Source organism: Mustela erminea, chromosome 6 (genome assembly GCF_009829155.1).
Source record: "Mustela erminea isolate mMusErm1 chromosome 6, mMusErm1.Pri, whole genome shotgun sequence".
In the NCBI taxonomy this organism is placed as follows: Eukaryota; Metazoa; Chordata; class Mammalia; order Carnivora; family Mustelidae; genus Mustela; species Mustela erminea.
Window position 1 is genome coordinate 71,412,845 of NC_045619.1, and position 19,989 is coordinate 71,432,833.

General features: G+C 34.3%; 1 protein-coding gene across 20 annotated transcripts in view; it reads left to right on the forward strand.

Annotated features, from left to right (window-relative positions):
- C2CD5 (C2 calcium dependent domain containing 5) overlaps positions 1 to 19,989 on the forward strand; it is a 97,227-nt gene that overhangs the window by 67,872 nt on the left and 9,366 nt on the right. For 14 of the 20 annotated variants that reach the window (XM_032347674.1, XM_032347679.1, XM_032347677.1 and 11 more), the window contains 8 exons: positions 3,244 to 3,408; positions 6,912 to 7,052; positions 9,184 to 9,247; positions 10,103 to 10,164; positions 10,382 to 10,480; positions 10,963 to 11,052; positions 11,545 to 11,632; positions 12,578 to 12,664. In XM_032347674.1, coding sequence (XP_032203565.1) covers positions 3,244 to 3,408; positions 6,912 to 7,052; positions 9,184 to 9,247; positions 10,103 to 10,164; positions 10,382 to 10,480; positions 10,963 to 11,052; positions 11,545 to 11,632; positions 12,578 to 12,664 — 796 coding nt within the window. Of the gene's footprint in view, positions 1 to 3,243; positions 3,409 to 6,911; positions 7,053 to 9,183; positions 9,248 to 10,102; positions 10,165 to 10,381; positions 10,481 to 10,962; positions 11,053 to 11,544; positions 11,633 to 12,577; positions 12,665 to 12,808; positions 12,870 to 19,989 lie in introns of those variants that run through there. The other 6 variants (XR_004286892.1, XR_004286893.1, XM_032347685.1 and 3 more) reach the window with 3 other exon arrangements.

Below are 19,989 nucleotides of genomic sequence, written 5' to 3' on the forward strand. Positions count from 1 at the left end.
AGTGGGTCATCATTTTTCTGGATGTTATTATTTTTTATGCATTGCTAAGACAAGATTTCTCCTCAGCGCAGTTGATATTCGGGACTGGAACCCTCTTCATTGTAGGAGGCTGTTGTGGTCACTGTAGAATGTTTAGCAGGCACCCTGGCCTCCGCCCACTAAATGCTTCCCTTCAGTGTGATGAACAAAAATGTTTCCACACATTACCAGATGTCCCTGCAGGGGCACAATCACTCCTGAGGGGGAGGACCACTATGCTAAAATAATCTTTAGTTGTAGGAAGAAAATAAAGCAATACATATGAAACAGCCTACGGCTGGATATGGAATTAAGTTTCATCGTAAATGTGCTCCTGTGGTCAACAGTGGAATGTGCAATGAAGTATGTGTTTCTTTTTCTTTTTCTTAAGTATGTTTTTCTTAAGTGTTGATATATTGTGAAGCAGTAGAGGGGTGCTGGGTGTTTCAGTGGGTTGAACATCTGACTCTTCACCCCAGCTCAGGTCCTGATCTCAGGGTCATGAGTCTGAGCCTGCACTGGGCTCCATGCCCAGCATGGAACCTACTTAAAAAAATAGAAAAAGAAACGTTATGAGGGAGTGGGAAGGTCTTTATCTCAGCTTTATGTTCACCTTGTCTTATTAGAAAAGAAGTTCTGACTAGAAAGTCATCATGGGGAAAGCGAGAGTTGTCTTTATAAGTTGTTTGAGACCCAGAGAACTAGGTGCCTGCACAATATATACTGACCAGGTAGAAACTGATTAACAGTATTTATGGAAATCCTCTCCTATTTTAGACACTTGGCTAGCTACAATCTTTATCTGTGACACTGGCACTTTCCAAATTGGAATTCTCTGCCATCTTTCTGAGATGCATAGAAATTTAATTTAAAGAAATTTATAGAACTTGAATTTTTTTTCTCAGTATGCATTTGTAGATTAAATGCTAAACTATTTCCTGTTCATGCATTTACAAATATGTAAATTGCTGTATGTAGGGGATAATTGTGTGATAATGATAAACTAATCAGGTAATCATGATTTCTATAGCAAGAGAAATTTGCAGTGATTAATGAAAGTAATCTGATTTATATTAAAATATTTGATATCTAGATTAACTTGTGAAGAAAGTGTTCATTGTAATTCATTCATCTAAAAACTTTCATGCTTAGCAATTATTATACATGTATAATTTGGCTGAACACAAAACTGTCATTATTGGTGGGTGTTTGTGAAACTAAGACTTGATTCAGATCCAAAGATTTAAAAAGCATTGTGCCAGCTGTATCAAATACTTCTGGTGGTTGAGCCCCAGAAAACTAGTTTGTGTAATTTTTCAGTGTCTGCCTAAAATACTGCCTTTTCTGATTCTTGCTAGACTTTTCCTTCTTGACTACTAGTGACACTCATTATAATTGTTTGAGATTTTGGTCTTTGTGCTGTGGTTTACCTTGTGCACTTAAGTCTCAAGGCCCCAGGAGTAGCTTCCGTGGTAATTGATCTCTGATGAATGTCTACTGCGTGTCTGGCTCTGTGCTACTCCAAAAGGAATGCAAGGTTACTTTATTAGAGGGGAAAATGGATGCTGTGATAGATTGAGACTTGTCCAGAGTGGTATGATTACATATACTGGAACTGAATTTCAAACCTAGGCCTGTCTTATTCCAGAGTCTGTGTTCTCAAGCTTTCTGGACTGTTGCCTTGTTAGTGAGCACAGTTAGAATGTGTTAGAGGTGGTGTGCTAAAGTTTCATATGGCAGGAGGGTTCTGAGCTTGAGTATTAGAGACTGGGTCATAGACACAGTCATGGGCACTGACAAACCAGGAGAGAGAGCTTCTGAGGATCAGTTTCATCTACTGCACAGACATCATCATAGAGTATCATACCCTTTTTAGGATGAACTTTCACAAAATTGGCATTTGATTAGAAAGAATAATAATAACCCACACAGGAGTGCCTGACTCTTGATTTCAGCTCAGATCATGATTTCAGGGTCAGGAGATTGAGCCCTTGCATTGGCTCAACAGGGCATGGAGCCTGCTGAAGATTCTCTCTCTCCTTCTCTGCTCCTCTCCGCCCCCCCCCCCCAACTCACTTGCATACACTTTCTTTAAAAAAAAAAAAATAAAATAAAATTTCACAGTTCAAAATACACAAGTGTCCAGAGTTAAAAGAAATGTCTTTTCTTGTCTGCATTCTACTCCTTCGATGTTAACAATTTGATATTTATACTTGTATATATATATATATTTGTTGCTTTGCTTATGTAAGCATGTTTAAATGTAAATGCACATAAGGGTATGTGTGTGTGTGTGTGTGTGTGTGTGTGTGAAAATACTGTGTTTCATATTTCCTTTAATAGTTTTCTAATACTGCTGGCATGTGGTACCATTACAGAGTCAGAGATTAATAGTGATTTAATTAACTATTTAAAATAAATCTATATTAAGTAGTTTCCTTTCTTGGTAATTATGAAGTGGGGTGGTGTCATGAAAAGTTCTCGGGCTTTAGATTTTTTTTTTTTTTTAAACTTGAGACAGAAAGAGCCCACAAGCAAGAGGGAGAGGGAGAAAGAGAGGGAGAAGCAGGCTCCCTGCTGAGTACGGAGCCTGAGGCGGGGCTTCTTTCCTGCAGCCCAGGATTGTGACCTGGGCTGAAGGCAGATACGTAACCAACTGATCCACCCAGGTGTCCCAGGTTCTTGGATTTTAGAATGAGAAACATATTCAAATCTCTTCTGGACGTTTATTGACAGTATGATCTTGAGTAAGTTTCCTGTGCTTTTTGAAGTTCAGTTTCTTCACTGGCTTTGCAAAATTTTCCCTTTTACTTTGTCACTTTAAAGGGACATTATTTAATCAATCATGAAACATTTACTTTTCAACAACTTTTAAACTTTTTTTTTCTACACTATTTTTCAATGCAGTTTATTTTTTACAATCATAAGGTAGAAATTGAAAAGTGCTGTTGGGTATGCAGTGAAAAGTGCTGTTGGGTATGCAGTGAAAAGCAAATCCTTCTTTCAATGCTGGCCCACCTGCCTACCCAGGATTCTCGCCAGAAGCAACCAATTCCTGTTACCAGTTACGTGTTTCTGCACTCTTCCAATGTACGTCCAATACATGCACTGATGCTAATTATATTTTTCCTCTAAGGCAAAGACCTCTTTCATAAATGTGAAAACTTAAGGACTATTATTCTTTAGATAGTTTTTTCTGATTATTTCCCCCATTATTTTTACAAGTCGGCCACAGGTGTATATTTAGCAGCTTTACCAACGCCTGGTGGCATTCAGATTGCTGGGAAGACTCCTAATGATGGCTCCTACGAACAGCATATATCGCATATGCAAAAGAAGATAAATGACACAATTGCCAAGAATAAAGAATTATATGAAATCAATCCTCCGGTAAGTGAAATAAATCCACATTGTGACTATGTAAGTTATTGTTTAGGGGTTAGCTTGTTTTGGCGTGATTTTATTTTGGACATAAAATATTTTTTTTTGCTGTCCTCATTATTCATTCTTTTCACCTTCCTTTACATTCATGCTCAAATGTCTCCTTTTAGGGAGCTGACTCTGACTGCCTTATTTGAAAATTGTTTTCTTCCATCAATTTTTGATAACCCCCATCCCCCTTTTTGTTTGTTTTTTATTTCTTTTGTCTGTGTGTGTCAGTGTGTGTAAACCCAAAGAAATACGTTTTTTCTATTTGTCATTGCTTGTTATTCCTAGTAGAATAAAACTCCCTTGGGGGACTGTATTTCTGAGGCCTGGAACAGTTCTTTCTAGTAGTATCCTCTTGATGAAATAAATGGTTTGAATGTTCATTTTTAGTTAAAAGAAAGATTTCTTATTTATATGCTTAAAATGGGAAAGAATACACCATTTTTCAGTTTTAGCTTCTTTCTCAGGATTTTCCTACCTGCCACTTTCATAGGCAGTCTTTGATACTAAGTGTGTAGGAGGTGTCACAGTGTCTCTTACTCTGAGGGTGTCTCATAGCCAGAGTCTGAATTGAAGGAAAGAAGTGTTGGAGTTAGAAGGAATCTATTTGTTTTCTTATGAGTGTCCAATCATGAAATACTTCAGTACAAAGAAAGTGTTTGGATAACATTATTATGGTGATTATTTGATTTTATACACACTATTGAATTTTGGTTGATTATCTGGGACAGTGCATCTGCATTCTAACTTCAGACTTGCAGCTTTCTCACAGAGTTCAGCTGAGAGGAATTTCAAAGATACAGTGGTGGTAGATAGCGGTCACATGTGACTATAGAGCACTTGGTATGTTTCTGGTCTGAACTGAGGGGTGCTATCAGCATAAAATACACACTGGATTTTGAAGACTTAATAGAAAAAGAATATAAGTTATATCAAGTATCTTTTTATATTAATTACATGTTGAAAGTGTAATCTTTTGGATATAGTGAATTAAGTATTTTATTAAAATTGACTTTGTTTCTTTTTGATTTTATTACCTACAAGGTGTGCTTTGTATTTCTGTTGAACAGCACTGATACAGAGCTTCTTTAAATTCACTAAGGAAGTTGGTGTGTTAATATATGTTTAAATAGCCATTGTAAAAGTTTTCCACACAACACTACTGACTGCTTGTTGGCAGTACATTATTTTTCTTTTATAATTATGTTTTGATATTTGACAAATAGTGTTTATGCCTCTTGGGGAGAATAATTTGCAAAGCTTTATGTTAGGGCTTCATGAAAGAACCTGAACTCTTGCTTACCAGTGTTCATCAACTATGTACTTACCATGCTGACCTCCCACAGGAAGAATTGACCCCCTCCTTCGTTACCTTCCTGGTGTTTCTGTATGTGCTTCTTTCATAGGGCTTGTTCCATATTACTGCACTTAGCTTTTACATGTCTGTCTGGCTTTATGAGCCTTTTAAAGTCCAACATATTTAGAGAACGTGAATTAAATGATTTCATCTAGTCAATAAATATTTATTGAGCTTTTGTATTAGCAGTACATTTTAGAGGGGGGAATAAATCTGTCACGATTCTTAAAATTTCAGCGTATCTAGATTTAATGTATTGAATACGACTGTATTTCCACAAAAAGACTAGCTTATGAATTTTCTAATATGTCTCTCCTTATTTCAGCATAACATCTCAGAATTTGTTTGACAAAGTCAGTGTAGTAGGTCACTAGTCATATTACAGTTTCGTCTTTTCTTCTTCTGAGAGAATGTATGCCCACCCTGAAAATGTAGATCAGTGTGTTTCTTGTCTTAGGAAGGTAGCTCCAGCTGAAGTGAATGTCCTTGTTTGATTTTTTTTTTTCCTCAGCACTGAAAATTCTTTCAAATGCAGAGATGTAGTACCACTTAACTGGAGATAATTCAGGCAAACAAAGGTATCAAAAGGTGCAAAACTTTCAGAATAACAAACAGGACCAGTGGTGAAATTTCATTATGAATCTGAGATATATTAAATCCTGGATAGTTGCTTTCATGAGGTCAATAATATAATGACAGAAGCATAACCAAATCTTAAACTACTAAAAATTATAAAAAGGAAGGTGTTATCTAGTGGGAAGAGCATTGCACTGGGTAGGTTTATCACTTAAAGTAGTTTTCAAGCCCAGGCAAACTGCTTTACCTCTGAAGTAAAGCTCTTTCTCATTTTATAGTCGTTATAATAGGCACCCTGTCAGAATTATACAGGGCAAGTTAATTTGGGGTATAAATAAGAGAAATGAATGTAGAATTGCTTTATAGATCACTATTCTGAAATTGTGATAGTCTCTTTTTTTTTTTAATACTTTATTTATTTGACAGAGATCACAAGTAGGCAGAGAGGCAGGCAGAGAGAGTGAGGAGGAAGCAGGCTCCCTGCTAAGTAGAGAGCCCGATGCGGGGCTCATTCCCAGGACCCTAGGATCATGACCAGAGCCGAAGGCAGAGGCTTTAACCTACTGAGCCACCCAGGTGCCCCCAAATTGTGGTAGTCTTATGTAAGGTATGCACTAGTGATGAACATTTAAAGCTTCATTTTGAAAAGAGATTCTTATACTCTCTCTTTTTTTTTTTTTAAACATAGCTTTGTTATGCCAACAATAGGCTATGTTTTTTGCATTTGTGCTCACGTATTCACATTCTGATAGTCCTTGTAGCCAACAGATATTTAGAATCTCTGGTTGGCTCTGATCTTTGACTGTGTAGTAGTAGGTAAAATCTTGCAAACCCATATGGGGTCACACCATACACTGACCTCAATAAGATCATTGTTGTAGCTACCAAAGTTTATTTACCTTAATTAGTTATACAGCAAATACCTGCATAATATATGTATTATGTATACATGCACACATTTATCATAGTCCTCATTTTATTATGTAGAGCTTTGAAAAATTACCACTGGATAAGAAAAGATAAAAAAGGTGAGAATCCTTTTCGGAGACTACATTTTTAATTTTTTCTGGGCTTTTCGGTCTTTTAAATGCTGAGTAGAAAATACCTTTTGATTTGAAAGGACTGCCAGTTCCCTACTCATTGTGGTGTCCTCTCTGTACACTAGATGTCAGTATTGCCTTGCTAGTTGGCAGTCCCATATGTTTATGGATAGGTGTAGCCAGGCTGCTATTATTGATAAAAGGAAATATCCATGTACTCTATAAAAGGCTAATTAGTTATGAAAGTTAAAATTAAATATAGGCTGTGAATATATTTTATAGACTTCTTCTCTACAGATATTTATTAATATAAAAATTTAAAATCAAACTGAAGTGTATAAGTATGAAATCATGTTATATATCTGAAACTAATATAATGTTATATGTCCATTATACTTGAGTAAAAAGAAAAAAAGTCTACAGTTTACAAAATAACGCCAAAACTGAAAAAGACTATCTCATATGACATAAAGCAAATGTATTTCTTTTAGGATATATCTGAAGAGATTATAGGATCACCCATCCCGGAACCTAGACAGCGCTCAAGGCTTTTAAGATCTCAGTCAGAAAGCTCTGATGAAGTTACAGAATTGGACCTTTCACATGGGAAAAAAGATGCTTTTGTATTGGAGGTATTACTGCTTTAGATTAATTTCTCAAAGTTTTTGGAAGATAAGATGTGTATTGTTACAATCAGATCCTAAATTGATGTGACGTGATTTTGTATTATTGCAACTGCTGTAAATATACAAAAGGTTTATTATAGAAATTATAGCAAATTTGAAAATATTAGAAGTTGGTAATATATTTTTTGATTAAGCCCAGGTACAATAATGCAGGTGGTTTTAGAAAAATTAATGTATGGGTTGAAATAAAATTAAGATAATGCCTAAACTAAAAAAATAATGCTTAATTCTTAGAGCTATTTTTGTAAACTTGAATGAATTTAAAGTGCTGTTTTTTGATTTACTATATCTACTTGCTTCATGTGTTATATAACATGTTAGCATAATTGTATCCTTTCACATGTGTATAATAGCACTACAAATTCTGAGTATAGTGTTTTCTTACTGAATTCAGAAGGTAGGGTTGAGCTTCCATTATAAAAATACACTCAGACCTTTCCTGGAGAATAAATGTGGCATGGAAGATCTATGGAGCCTCCTGCCTCGCAAGTTCTGCTCCCTTTGCCCTGCCCGATAAACAGTTAGCTTCAATGGAGATAAATGATCTTCCTTAGGTATTAAGGAAAGGAAATTATTGAGGATACTCAGAAATGTTCTGGTAAGGTTCCAGTTGAGAGAAGAACATCAGATGCCTTTACTTTAGTAAAGCAGGAAGCTCATGGTAGAATTTTTTGGGGATGGGGTTAGACATTTGAAGAATCTAGAACAGTGCCTATGGACGTGATCAGGATGTCAGCCATGGGAGATGCACAAGACTGAACTGAGGTGAGAGTGTTGACTTGTAGAAAACTCAGACTATATGGATGTTTGCCTGTTTCTCATATTTTTCTACAGTCTGAGAATGAACAAAAATTGGAGGTTGGTAAAAGAAAATGTCAGACTGAGGAGGTAAAAGGTGCTAGGGTACTTTTTGGGGTAGTGCTACTCAAAATGTGCTGTGACTGCCTATATAGCATCAGCACCATCTGGAATCTTGTAAGAAATGCAGATTCTGGAGCCCGTACTTCAGACCTAGTAAATGAAAATTAACTAAATGAAAATTTCAAAGTAGGCCCCAGGAATCTGTTTAACATTCTAGAGCATTATTGCTCTTTGTGGTCCTAGATGCTGGCTAAGTAGAGAGTGAAAGTGCTTCAGATCTGGGTAGAAGGCTGAGAGGAAGGTGCAGATTCAGTACGAGAGGGAACAGACAGGACATTGTAGTTGGAACTGGGTGTGGAATGTTTTTGGGAATAGTGGGCCGAGATATGGCCGTGACTGTGGGTAGCTACGGTAAAGTTAAAAATGGTTCTTCAAGTCTCAACGGTAATGTGAAGGGACACTTGAAGTGTGTGAGAGTCAGTCAGATTCCTGCTGTATAGATGAATGTCAGCATATGTCTAGTTGGATGGTTTCACTATTTATTATTCACAATGGAATATTGTGAATTGTGAATAAGAAAAATAGGATTTGGATTTATTTTTCTTAGCTATGCCTTTAATTATCCCTATGTAATTCAGTTTTAAAGCAGTTTTGTATGTAAGTCAAAAGATCTTTTTAAATTGCCTTTATTAACTTATACAAGTAGAGATAATTGTTTATATCTGTATAAGCCTTTTGAAACGTGTACTTATAAAGGCTTGAGAAAAGGCTCTCTCCTTTTTTTTTTAACTGAATATACTTTATAATGTGAAATGTGTACTTAGAAGTATTTATAATAAGTAATGTGGAGAAATTTACAGATATTAGAACTTTTTTCTTTTTTAAGATTCTATTTATTTATTTGAGAGAGAGAGAGAGAGAGCAGAAGGTCAGAGACTCAGACTCCCTGTGGAGCTGGGAGCCTTATGTGGGACTCAATCCTGGTACTCCAGGATCATGATCTGAGCTGAAGGCAATTGCTTAACCAGCTGAGCCACCCAGGCACCCAGAACTTTTTTTTTCAAGTTTTGTATTTTAATTTAGGGGAAAATGGCTCCACTTTTTCTAGACTCTTATGTTTTCTATTTAGTAAATAATAAAAACAATGCTTTTTTAAAAATTTGAAGTTATTATACATTTAGTACTTACACAATAGTTCTAACCCTTTTATTTTTAGATTGATGACACAGATGCTATGGAAGATGTACATTCTCTGCTTACTGATGTTCCTCCTCCTTCAGGTGAACAGAAAAAACATACTTTTGAGATGAGATTCGTTTTATATGTCAGTATTTTAGTTCATAAATTATTATAGTAATACTAAATTTATTTTAAAAGCTTTATCAGTGTCACATCCTGTCATGTACTTTGCTGCTCCAAGGCTAATAAAACATAGTTTACAATTACTTATGTTAGAACTTAGGTGAACTGAGGGGGTGCCTGACTGGCTCACTCAATAGAGCATGTGACTCTTGATCTTGGGTTTGTAATTTTGAGCCCAATGTTAGAGATGGCTAAAAACTAAAATCTTAAAAAAAAAAAATGCAGGTGAACTAGATTTTTATCTTTATTTTTTATTAACTTATTTAATTTGTTTTTCAAAGATTTTATTTATTTGACGGGGACACAGTGAGAGAGGGAACACAAGCAGGGGACATGGGAGAGGGAGAAGCGGGCTTCCCGCTGAGCAGGGAGCCTCGATGCCAGGCTCAAACCCAGAAGAGAGCTCATCTACATAAGCAGGGGAAGGAGCAGAGAGGGAAAGGGAGAGGATATCAAGCAGACTCCTCACTGAGCACAGAGCTTGTGAGGCTTGATCTCAGGGCTGTGAGAGTCAGATGCTTAACTGACTTGAACCACCCAGGTACTTCTAGGTAGACTGATTTTTAATCCTTTCATGTTAATACATTAAAAAAAAAAACCAAACTCATAATTTATTAAGATGGTCTAAAGTTTACTGAAAGTGTAGTGTTTTAGAAAAAAGAATAAATGGATCTTATAGTTAGAATTCCATGTAATAAGTGAAAAATGTTATTCTTTAACATAAAAATAGATAAAATAATATCATATAGTTTAACTGTGATTTATTTTGACAGGCTTTTATAGTTGTAATACAGAGATTATGCCTGGTATAAATAACTGGACATCTGAAATACAGGTAAACCTTTCATAATTTTAAGCAACTACAACATTTATGATTTTAGCAAGTTCCTTCTTAATATGTTTTCTCTTTGACCACCTTATTGCAACTAAAATGTTAGCCTTTTTCATACCACATTATTTGTTATTACTCATTATTTGTCAGTTTTATCAACTGTCACAGTATTTAGATAAAAATAATAAAATGTCATGCTATTATATCTCCCCATATTTAGATGTTCACATCAGTAAGAGTAATCCGATTAAGCAGCCTTAACCTGACTAATCAAGCCCTTAATAAGAACTTTAATGATCTCTGTGAAAATTTGCTCAAGGTAGGAACATTTTGACTATATTTTAATTAAATCTCCTAAGAATTATGTAGTTAAAAAAGAAAAGTATATATTATCTGGAATATCTTACACAGTTGTGGGCTGAATGATTTTTATTTACATATTATATTAATCTTAACTCTCTCATCTGGTAAAATGCTAAAGTTGTGCTCTCCATCTTCATATGCCACATGATTAAATATATTTTAAGTTATTTTATAACTTTAAGCTTCAAAGAAATGTATTGCATATGTGTAAATTTAAAAAAATCTTTTGTCTTATATTTTTATGACTTAGTGATAATATGATTAAATCTTTTATTATTATTTAAAATAATCTAAGAGTACACAAAATAGAAATGGACCAGCTTTGCTTTAATCTTTTAAAACTTTTCTTTTGCCATGATATAATGTACAGTGGAAAATCAGTTTAAAAAAATTTTTAAATGGAAAGAAGTGATATTACTAATATATTCTATTATGTAGAGCCTGTATTTTAAACTGCGGTCTATGATCCCCTGCTGCCTTTGCCACGTAAATTTTACAGTATCTCTGCCTGAAGATGAACTAATACAGGTAATTAAGATTCGGTTTATTGTTAAAGAAGATTTCTGACTTTTATCTGATATGTTTTAATATTATAAATCTGCCATAACTGAATAAATATAAAGGATTTTACTTCAAAATATTTTTAAACAAACATACTAGAATGAATCAGACCACATATGTTTTATTTTTCTAAATTCTGAATTATCAAAGGTAGAATCTCATTTCTGGCATATATGTAATAGGATGCGTACTTACACGGGATTTCTTCAGTCCCTATGTTTTAGAGAAGGTACTTCAGTTCTTTCTGGAATATTTAGGTTTAGGTATATATGGCAGACTCAGTTGTAGTCTAAATATCTGAGGTTTTCTGTAATTTTGGCTGAGAATCTTAACCGGAAAACCAAATTAGTTAGTTAATATAAATTGTTCCATTACTGAAGAAGATTACTGAGGAAGATCTGCGAGAAACTTATTTTGTCAATGATTATTTTGCTAATCATATTGTTTCTGTAATTCTAGGTAACAGTCACAGCAGTTGCAATAACTTTTGATAAAAATCAGGCTTTACAGACCACAAAAACACATGTTGAAAAGTCATTGCAAAGAGGTAAACCTGTGATGGATGGGAGCATAGTTCATGTTTGTCTACAGTTATAGTTCAGTGAAAAAGGTAGATTAAATAAATGACTTGTTACTTGAAGAAGAGTTACTGTCACTTTTTCTGTTTATCAAGGTAACTTTGTGGTTGACTTGATATTTTTCACATGTGAATAGGTGTTTGACTGGTGTTTATTTTATTTACATAGAGAGTGCTGCCTTTTTTTAGATTTTGGTTATAGCATATTCTGCAGTAATTTAGAGGTTTCTGTCCCAGGACCTTGAGGGAGGTCCCCAAGGCATCTGAGAACCTACTGATGTAGTTAGCACCATGTGTTTTTCTTAGGAAAGGTCCTTGGAGTTGTCCTTTATCCAGTAAAATCTAGGAAGTACCATTCTTAATATATCCCGAAGAAACTCCAATTTAAAAACTGCTAATGTGTTCTGAAAAAAAGGAGAGGGAAATAGTATGCTTTCTAATATTTAAGGACTTAAACCAGCTAAATAAAATACTCGTGATTAGTCTAAAATTTTTATAGTTGATTACATTCTACATGTATAGCATTGAATTAATGTCAAATAGAGATGTATTAAACGATTGCATTCAGATATTTATAAAGGAAGATAGAAAATAGCTGGTTTACGTATCATAGAACCAGTATGGTACAAAGAATAGGATAATAATGGTTGTTATTGAATTCTTACTGTTTGGAAGGCATTGTGCTAAGAGATTTATACGTAATATTTTTCCGAGGCTTCACAACAGTCCTAGCAGGGAAGATAGCATCTCTCAACATTGTGCAGGTGAAGGAAGGGTCTCCAGGGGAGTAACAAAGAGGAAAATAACCAGAATAAATTGGATTGGAAGAAATACATATTTTATCCCAGATTCTTAATTTAAAAAAATTAATTCTAGATCATTACTAAATAACCGGTGTTTTTCTTGCCTCTCAAGCCTCTACAGATAATGAAGAACTTCTACAGTTTCCGCTGGAGCTCTGTTCAGATTCACTTCCTTCTCATCCTTTTCCACCAGCTAAAGGTTGGTTAAGTGAGGGAAATGCAAACACAAATAAATCCTAGTTTCTAGTTCCTTTTACTTCTTCATTGTAGGCAGTCTTACTTAATGTTGAGATGAAGATTTACTCTTCATTCCCTCATTGTCTGTTTCTTCATGTTCATGCAGGGGAGAGAGTAATATTCCTCTTATTTTAATTTCTCAAGTAATCTCATCATAAATTATTAAGGTAATGCTTCTTGTGATATTCCTTTCTTATACTTCAAATGCATTCAAGTTTTATTTTCAGAACTCTGGATTTCCCTCGTGATATATTGGTATTTATATCTGGTAAGGTTTTTTCCAGCCACAATCAAAATTTTACAAAAATTTTTAAATTTTTTAGACAACAAAATACTGATTTTCTTCAGAAGAGATGTGGAGAGGGGCGCCTGGGTGGCTCAGTGGGTTAAGCCTCTGCCTTCTACTTGGGTCATGGTCTCAGGGTTCTGGGATTGAACCCTGCATCGGGCTCTCAGCTCAGCTGGGAGCCTGTTTCCCCCTCTCTGCCTGCCTCTCTACCTACTTGTGATCTTTTTCTCCCTGTCAAATAAATAAATAAAATCTTTTAAAAAAGATGTGGAGAGAGGTTTGGGTTGGGGATAGTACAAGTGAAAAAGGGATGAGCTGTCTTTAGAGCGTCTTGCTTATTATTGAGGAACATTGTTGTGTACTTAAAAGATACTGCCATATTTTCAAATGCAGAATGATAGTCTCAGCTTAATAGCAACAAATCTACTTAGATCTGTATAGTTTTTGGTGAAAAATGGGAAGTAGTATTTTCTATTTCTTTTCTGATTTCAGGACAATTTGTATTATAAGAATTACTTATAATTATGAATTATAATTGAATTATTCAGAATTACTGTACCTTATTTTGTAGCATTACGTATATAATACATGTGGTTTGTGTTTTTTCATAATTTTTTAATTCTGAGAAATGATGCATTTGTTATTTCAAACCAAATTGGCTTTTCTAGCATTTCATAATATAAGGAAAATTTTTTTATGATTTATACTTCTCAGTTTGGTACCAAATTTGTTATGATACAGAATAGTTTTATAGTCACATTGTATATTAGTAGAGTCTTTACTAAATCAGTGCAAGCCCTGTTTATCTAGGTAAATAGATCTTGTCTCATATTTTGAAGATGAAATATAAGCTACTTTTAGATTCTGAACTTTCTAACATGGTAACTGTGGTCCACTTTCTTTTTTAATCTATATTAAAATTCTAATTTAGAACTCCATAGAGAATTTTAGCATAGTTGAACTCCTTGAAAAAACAGAGAGGAAAAAATTAAATCCAAAGATAATATGAGTTCAATTTGTAAATTAAATCTAGCTTCCAGAACAAAAAAAAAATGTGTAGAATCTTCCTTAGAACTGACTAGACAGAATATTTTTAAAAAACTTCTACTTTATATAGAAACTTGTATTTTTTTTTTTCAGAAACTTATAGTTAACACAGGGTTAATTCCAGATCACTTTTAAGATCATTTCATTTATCCTTATCCTGCAGAGCAAGGGGTGGGATATGAACAGAATCAAAACCAAAAATCTAATCAATAATAGCAAAAAGATTTGATCAGTTGCTAATATATAGGTATATACATTTATGGATATTGGGCCCCTGTTACCTCAGCTTTACCTTGTTAATCATTACTGATTTCTGCAGAAGATTAGATTTAAGTTCTATAAATTTACCATATCTATATTGATACCTTGCAATTTCTGCATTAGCTTTCAAAATGTTTTCAAAGTTAATTAGAATTAGTGCTTGTTGAGGTCATTAGTCTATTTTGTACAAATTATACTCTGAACTGAAAAACAATGAAAGAAGAATTTGTGTAGAATAAGGCCTATCTGAACAATGCTTAAAATATTGCAACTTACTTTATAATGTGGAGAGGGGCCATAATGTGGACTAATAAAGTAGCAAACCTCGATTCTCTTCTCAGTTCTGCTACTGATAGTGTGAGAACTTGGGCCAGTTAACTTCTAATAAGCCAACTAAGCCTCAGTTCCTCATATGAGGTAAATATGAAAAGATTAAGATTAAGACTCTCTCTACCCTTTAAAATTCTCTGCTTCCTTGGGTTTCTATGGTTTATGGTTCTTCTAAAATGAACATGTTTCTATTATTAAGAACAAATCAAAAGCCAATTAATCAAAATCAAAAGGTAGTGTTTAAGTTACATTAAAAATTTCCAAATAGCTTCAAATCTGTTAAACCAGTAATTTTTAAGCTCTGCTTCTCCAGACCATGGGGTTTCTTCAGAGGTTCCTCGTGGCCTTCTAAAAAGGCAGGGTGAGAAGGGAGCTGAGGGGCGAGTAGAGAGAGATTAGATCTCTGGACCCCCTTCCTACCTCTGAAGTAGAACAGCTTTGATTCAGTATGCTTTTATTTATTCATTTTCTATATGTGATTTTGTTGTGCGAGTTTCAAAAAGTCTGAAAACCACTGAATCAGATGTCATTATCATCATTTTCATAGTATTACATCTAATACTAATATATAGAAACCTTTTATACTAAGTACTTAACTGCAAAATCTATGTGCTTTTTTTGAATATTACATTTTAAAATTATCAGTAAACACTAAATAGTTTACCTGTATCTTTTTATAAATAGTTGTATAAATTGTAGTTTATGCTGCATGCCTGTTTATTATCTTTGCTTTCTCAAGTCTTCTCAGGAGGACATGGGCTATACTAAATATACGTGAAAATGTTATCAACAAAATATTTTGGAAGATTGGGGATAGGATGGGTTTTGCAATATTTTAAGATTTGAAGATAGGATGGGTTCTGAAAAATGTCATAGAATGTAGTACATGAATGTAGTAATTGAGCATTATAACATGGAATGTTTTGAATAGAGAATAGAAGTATGTGGCAAAAGTTAAGCGTAGCAATTTAGAAGTAATAGGCAAGAGAGGAAGGTAAAAGTGCTAGGAATAAATGCTAGGAATAAGTGCTTGGAATAAAGAGAAATACAACCACAAGAGGCTTAAAAGTTAACTACTAATATTGATAAGTAAATAATTGTATAGTTTTTAAGTTTTGTTAGGTCAGTTAGCTAAGCTGATGGAGCTTTTCTCTTTTTTTTTTTAATTTTGAAAACTTTGAATCCTATTTTTCATGTTATTACAAATATGGCAATTTATTAAAAATTTTTTAATTTTATGTTGACAGAGTAGTTTCAAGAGGTATGCACAGTAATTTATTAATACTTCCATCTTTTAACTTGTAGATAAACCTTTCTGATAATTCTCTTTTTATGTTACTGAAAATGAATGAATATTATGTGAAAAAAGATGCTTCAATTACATGTATCCTAATTCACTGAGTAGAGTAAGCCTGGGCCTGAATTGTCCATCCATGTTCAAATCTTTCCTTTCATCTTTTGTTAAACTTAGTTTTGTTTCTCAAGGTAACAAAATATTTGTTTGATATATGGTTGGTTTGGTTACCTTGCTCTAAGTATTTGATTTTTCTGACTTGAATATTAAAAGATGCTGAGCCTGAATAATTTCTTCCAGGAAATTATGTGAAGGTCATCAAAATTCTTGATGAATACTATGAGGAACATAGATGATTGGCATCAATGTAAATACTTATATGAAGCTGTATTAAGAAAAAAAGGATGGTATAACAAGTTTTTTATATCACTCCCATGATGTTTTTTCCTCATCAATAGGGTGTATACTTTAGTTCTCTGAGTATTTACTACTTTACTCTGAAATGGCTTTAAGAGACTTTAAAAATGTTATAAAGGGATGGAACACATTCAGTAAAAATGGAGAATCTGAGGGACAGTAATTGGGGTGAAAAGTAAAAAAAAAATAAGATTTGTTTTACAGATTGTAATTGATCTCAAAAATTTTATACATGTAGTTTTTATAGAAGGTTAGCATATTATTTTTGATACATGTCTAAAGACCTAAATCTCAATATCTTAAATACCATGCTGTGAGGCTTAAGATCTTAGGGAAATGTATGTGAATCATGTGCCACTAGAAATATATCTCAAGTACTTAATAAGTTTATAATAGGGTAATAGTTTTCATTCAAATTCTGAGAGGTTAAGCCTTTAAAAAGATTAGGTCAGTTTAGTTTTTATTTACTTTTGGATGAAATTTTATGGAAGAAAAATCTTTTATACCTACCTTGTTCCTGCTTTCATTTTGCTTTATGCTGAAGTGATAGCCTCATGTTTAATGGCATAAGCTATAGGCTGGCAGGAGTACTCTTTTCATTAAGCAGCTGCCAATTAATGTGACAAGCATAGGTCACATTCTGGATTTCAGTATAAAAATAAAATCCTCAATACATTATATTCCATAATTAGGTATCACATTCGAAGTTTTTTAAATTTTTATTTTTATTGAGGCTATAAGGGTTATTTTTGTTAAGCCAAATTTGATTCTAAAAGGTAGTTTAATTTTTTACTTTTAATGACTTGCCTTACATTTTTTTAAAACTAGTGATTAGAAATATAAACCTATGAAAACTACAAAAGTTAGCTTTTATTTTATCCTGCCAATGAATGGTTCTAAATTCTTAAAACTATTACACAATTCTTTGCACTAACTAAAAATATCTTTATGTATTAACAATTCATTGCATGTCTGTTATTTCTCTCTTTTTAAAATGTATTATATCATTATGACCAACTGGTAGCAAAAATAAAAAATATTGAAGTTCTCCATGTTATTGATGGCCCCAACAATTAGTGGGAAGTCCTGAAAGGAGAGAGAGATTGAGCGGAAGGAGATTGAAGGGAAAGTAGAAAGCAAAGAGTGGAAAACTTATGAGAAACTTATCTGAGACACGGGAGGAAGGAAAGAGAGAACTGATGGAGAAGTGTAGGGATAAGGATCTTTGCTTCTTCGAGGCAGCTTAAGTTCAGTGAAATCCAGAGTCTGAGGAAAAGGGAGTAAGGAGCAAAGAAAATTGAATTGGGTTACTAATGAAAATAGGTGTTATTTGGAAGAGAAGATCTGAAGGGTGGGGGAGAGGGGAGAACTGAATGCCTGGAAACAAAGGCAGGAAAACAGAAGATGGGGTTTGAAGAATAGTGGTGTAGGCTGTTGTACACCTTTAGCTGGAAGCTTTAATGATGTGAATAGAGAAGCTATTTGTGTTTGTCGTCTCATGTATGTATTGTAATGGTGGTTGAGTTTTTCCTCTTAGTGGACTATCTACTTTGAAGCTATTTACGTTTTTTTCTATGCTTTAATAATTTTTAGCTCTCATATGGCAATTATCACTCCACCAATATTTGAATACCATTATGGACAAGATTTATACATAGTGTTTATACACATAACTACATATACACATAACTCCGTTGTTAGGCCAGATTTTATAGTTACAGGACATAGCTAATCAGTGCATCATAGATTGATGGAAATGCCAAAGGAGATATAAAACAAATTTTGATCATAATAACGTAAAACTGAGAATGTTTAGGGACACGTGGGTGGCTCAGTCTGTTAAGCGTCTGACTCTTGGTTTCAACTCAGGTCATGATCTCAGGGTCCTGGGATCCTTCTTCATGTTGGGCTCCATGCTCAATGAGGCTGCTTGAGATTCTTTCCCTCTCCTGCCCCATTCCCCCCATGCATGAGCATGTACTCTCTCTCTTTTGAAAATAAATAAAATCTTTTTCAAAAGTTTAAAATAAAAAACCCAAGAATGTTTTTTTAAAAAATTTTAAAAGATTTTGTTTATTTGAGAGAGACCATGCTTAACCCAGGAGCCCCTGTCTATTTTTTTTTAACATTTTATTTTATTTTATTTTTTTAAAGATTTATTTATTTATTTGAGAAAGAGCGAGCAAGAGAGAGCATGAGCAGGGGACATAGGGAGAGAGAAGCGGACTGTCTACTGAGCGGGGAGCCTGGCTTTTGGCTGAATCCCAGGACCCCTGAAATCACTACCGGAGCAGAAGGCAGGCACTTAACCAGCTGAGCAACCCAAGCACCCCCACCCCCCACCCTGAGAATGTTTGAATAGCTAAATAAAACATACATTTTTTTAAGACTTTAGATTGTATATATTTTCTTTTAAGTAGGCTCCATGCACATTGTGGAGCTTGAACTCAAACCCGAGATTAAGAGTTGTATACTCTAGCCATTGAGCCAGCCAGGCACCCCTGATTGCATATATTTTAATATTTTTATCTGCCACAGAATCTTCAGAAGTTTCAGGAACTTTTTTTAGTTTTAGTAATATTCTTAAGGTGACCAGATAAGATTATCTCAGATACTTTTTAATTATTCAGAGCAAAGATGATCTGTAAATCCTAATGACATAAAGTGAACAAGTTGTCTGAGGAGTTAGTGATTGGCATAGAGCTTTATCATAGCCAGCTGATACCTTTGTCATTGGTTATGACTGTTTAGAAGAATGGAGAGGCCTCAAACTTCAGAAGCACTGGAGCATATATAATTGTAGGAGAAAGAATCCTTGCCACATTGTTTTCTTTTGGTCATCAGTATGCTCATTTCCACTCAACTGCTTTTAACCTAGGCTAGTCCCCCTCCCCACACTGATAGAGCTTGTTAAATATTGTTAGAAGGTACTAAGAGAATAAGAAAACCTTATGTTCTGTTTGCCTTTCTCACTTTCTAGGGTTGTTCATTTATGGATAACAGGGTTATCACTTACGGGGGACAGTTTAATGAGGCAAAATAATAATTTTCTTGTATCCAGTGGGAAAGGAGATTATAAGTGAAGTAGGCTGCTGTGTGGCTTGAATGAGACTTTCTGCAGCAGGAATGGGGGGAACCTAACATAAGAAGGGTTTGTCTCAAACTCTTCTATACAGGTATGGCTGACAGTGGGCATTAGCTCTTCAACAAAGCCCAAAAGATTTTAATAAGATTTCTAATCCTGAATATGAAATATGCTTTTTTAAAAAAAGTATTGACTTAGAGATTACATATGGGTTTATTTCTTTTTCACCTTAATTACTAGTTTACCACTGAACCAGATAGCTAATACCTGCAGTACCTTCTCTTTTGAGAAGACTTTTATCCTGGAAGCCAAACTGTAATTGGAAGAGCAGAGTAACTGAGAATCTGAGGTTATTAGACACCTGCAGTATTCAAATATCTGAAGTGCTGATGTTCGTCTGTTTCCAGGACCATCTCATCTTGGGCCTTTTCTCTGAGAGAAAAATTAAGATCCTAGCAAACACGTTGGATGAACCTGCTCTCCTTGAATGAGATTAAAAAATGATGTATTTTAATCTTTCCCTTAAGAATATCTGTAATTTTGGGGTGCCTGGGTGGCTCAGTG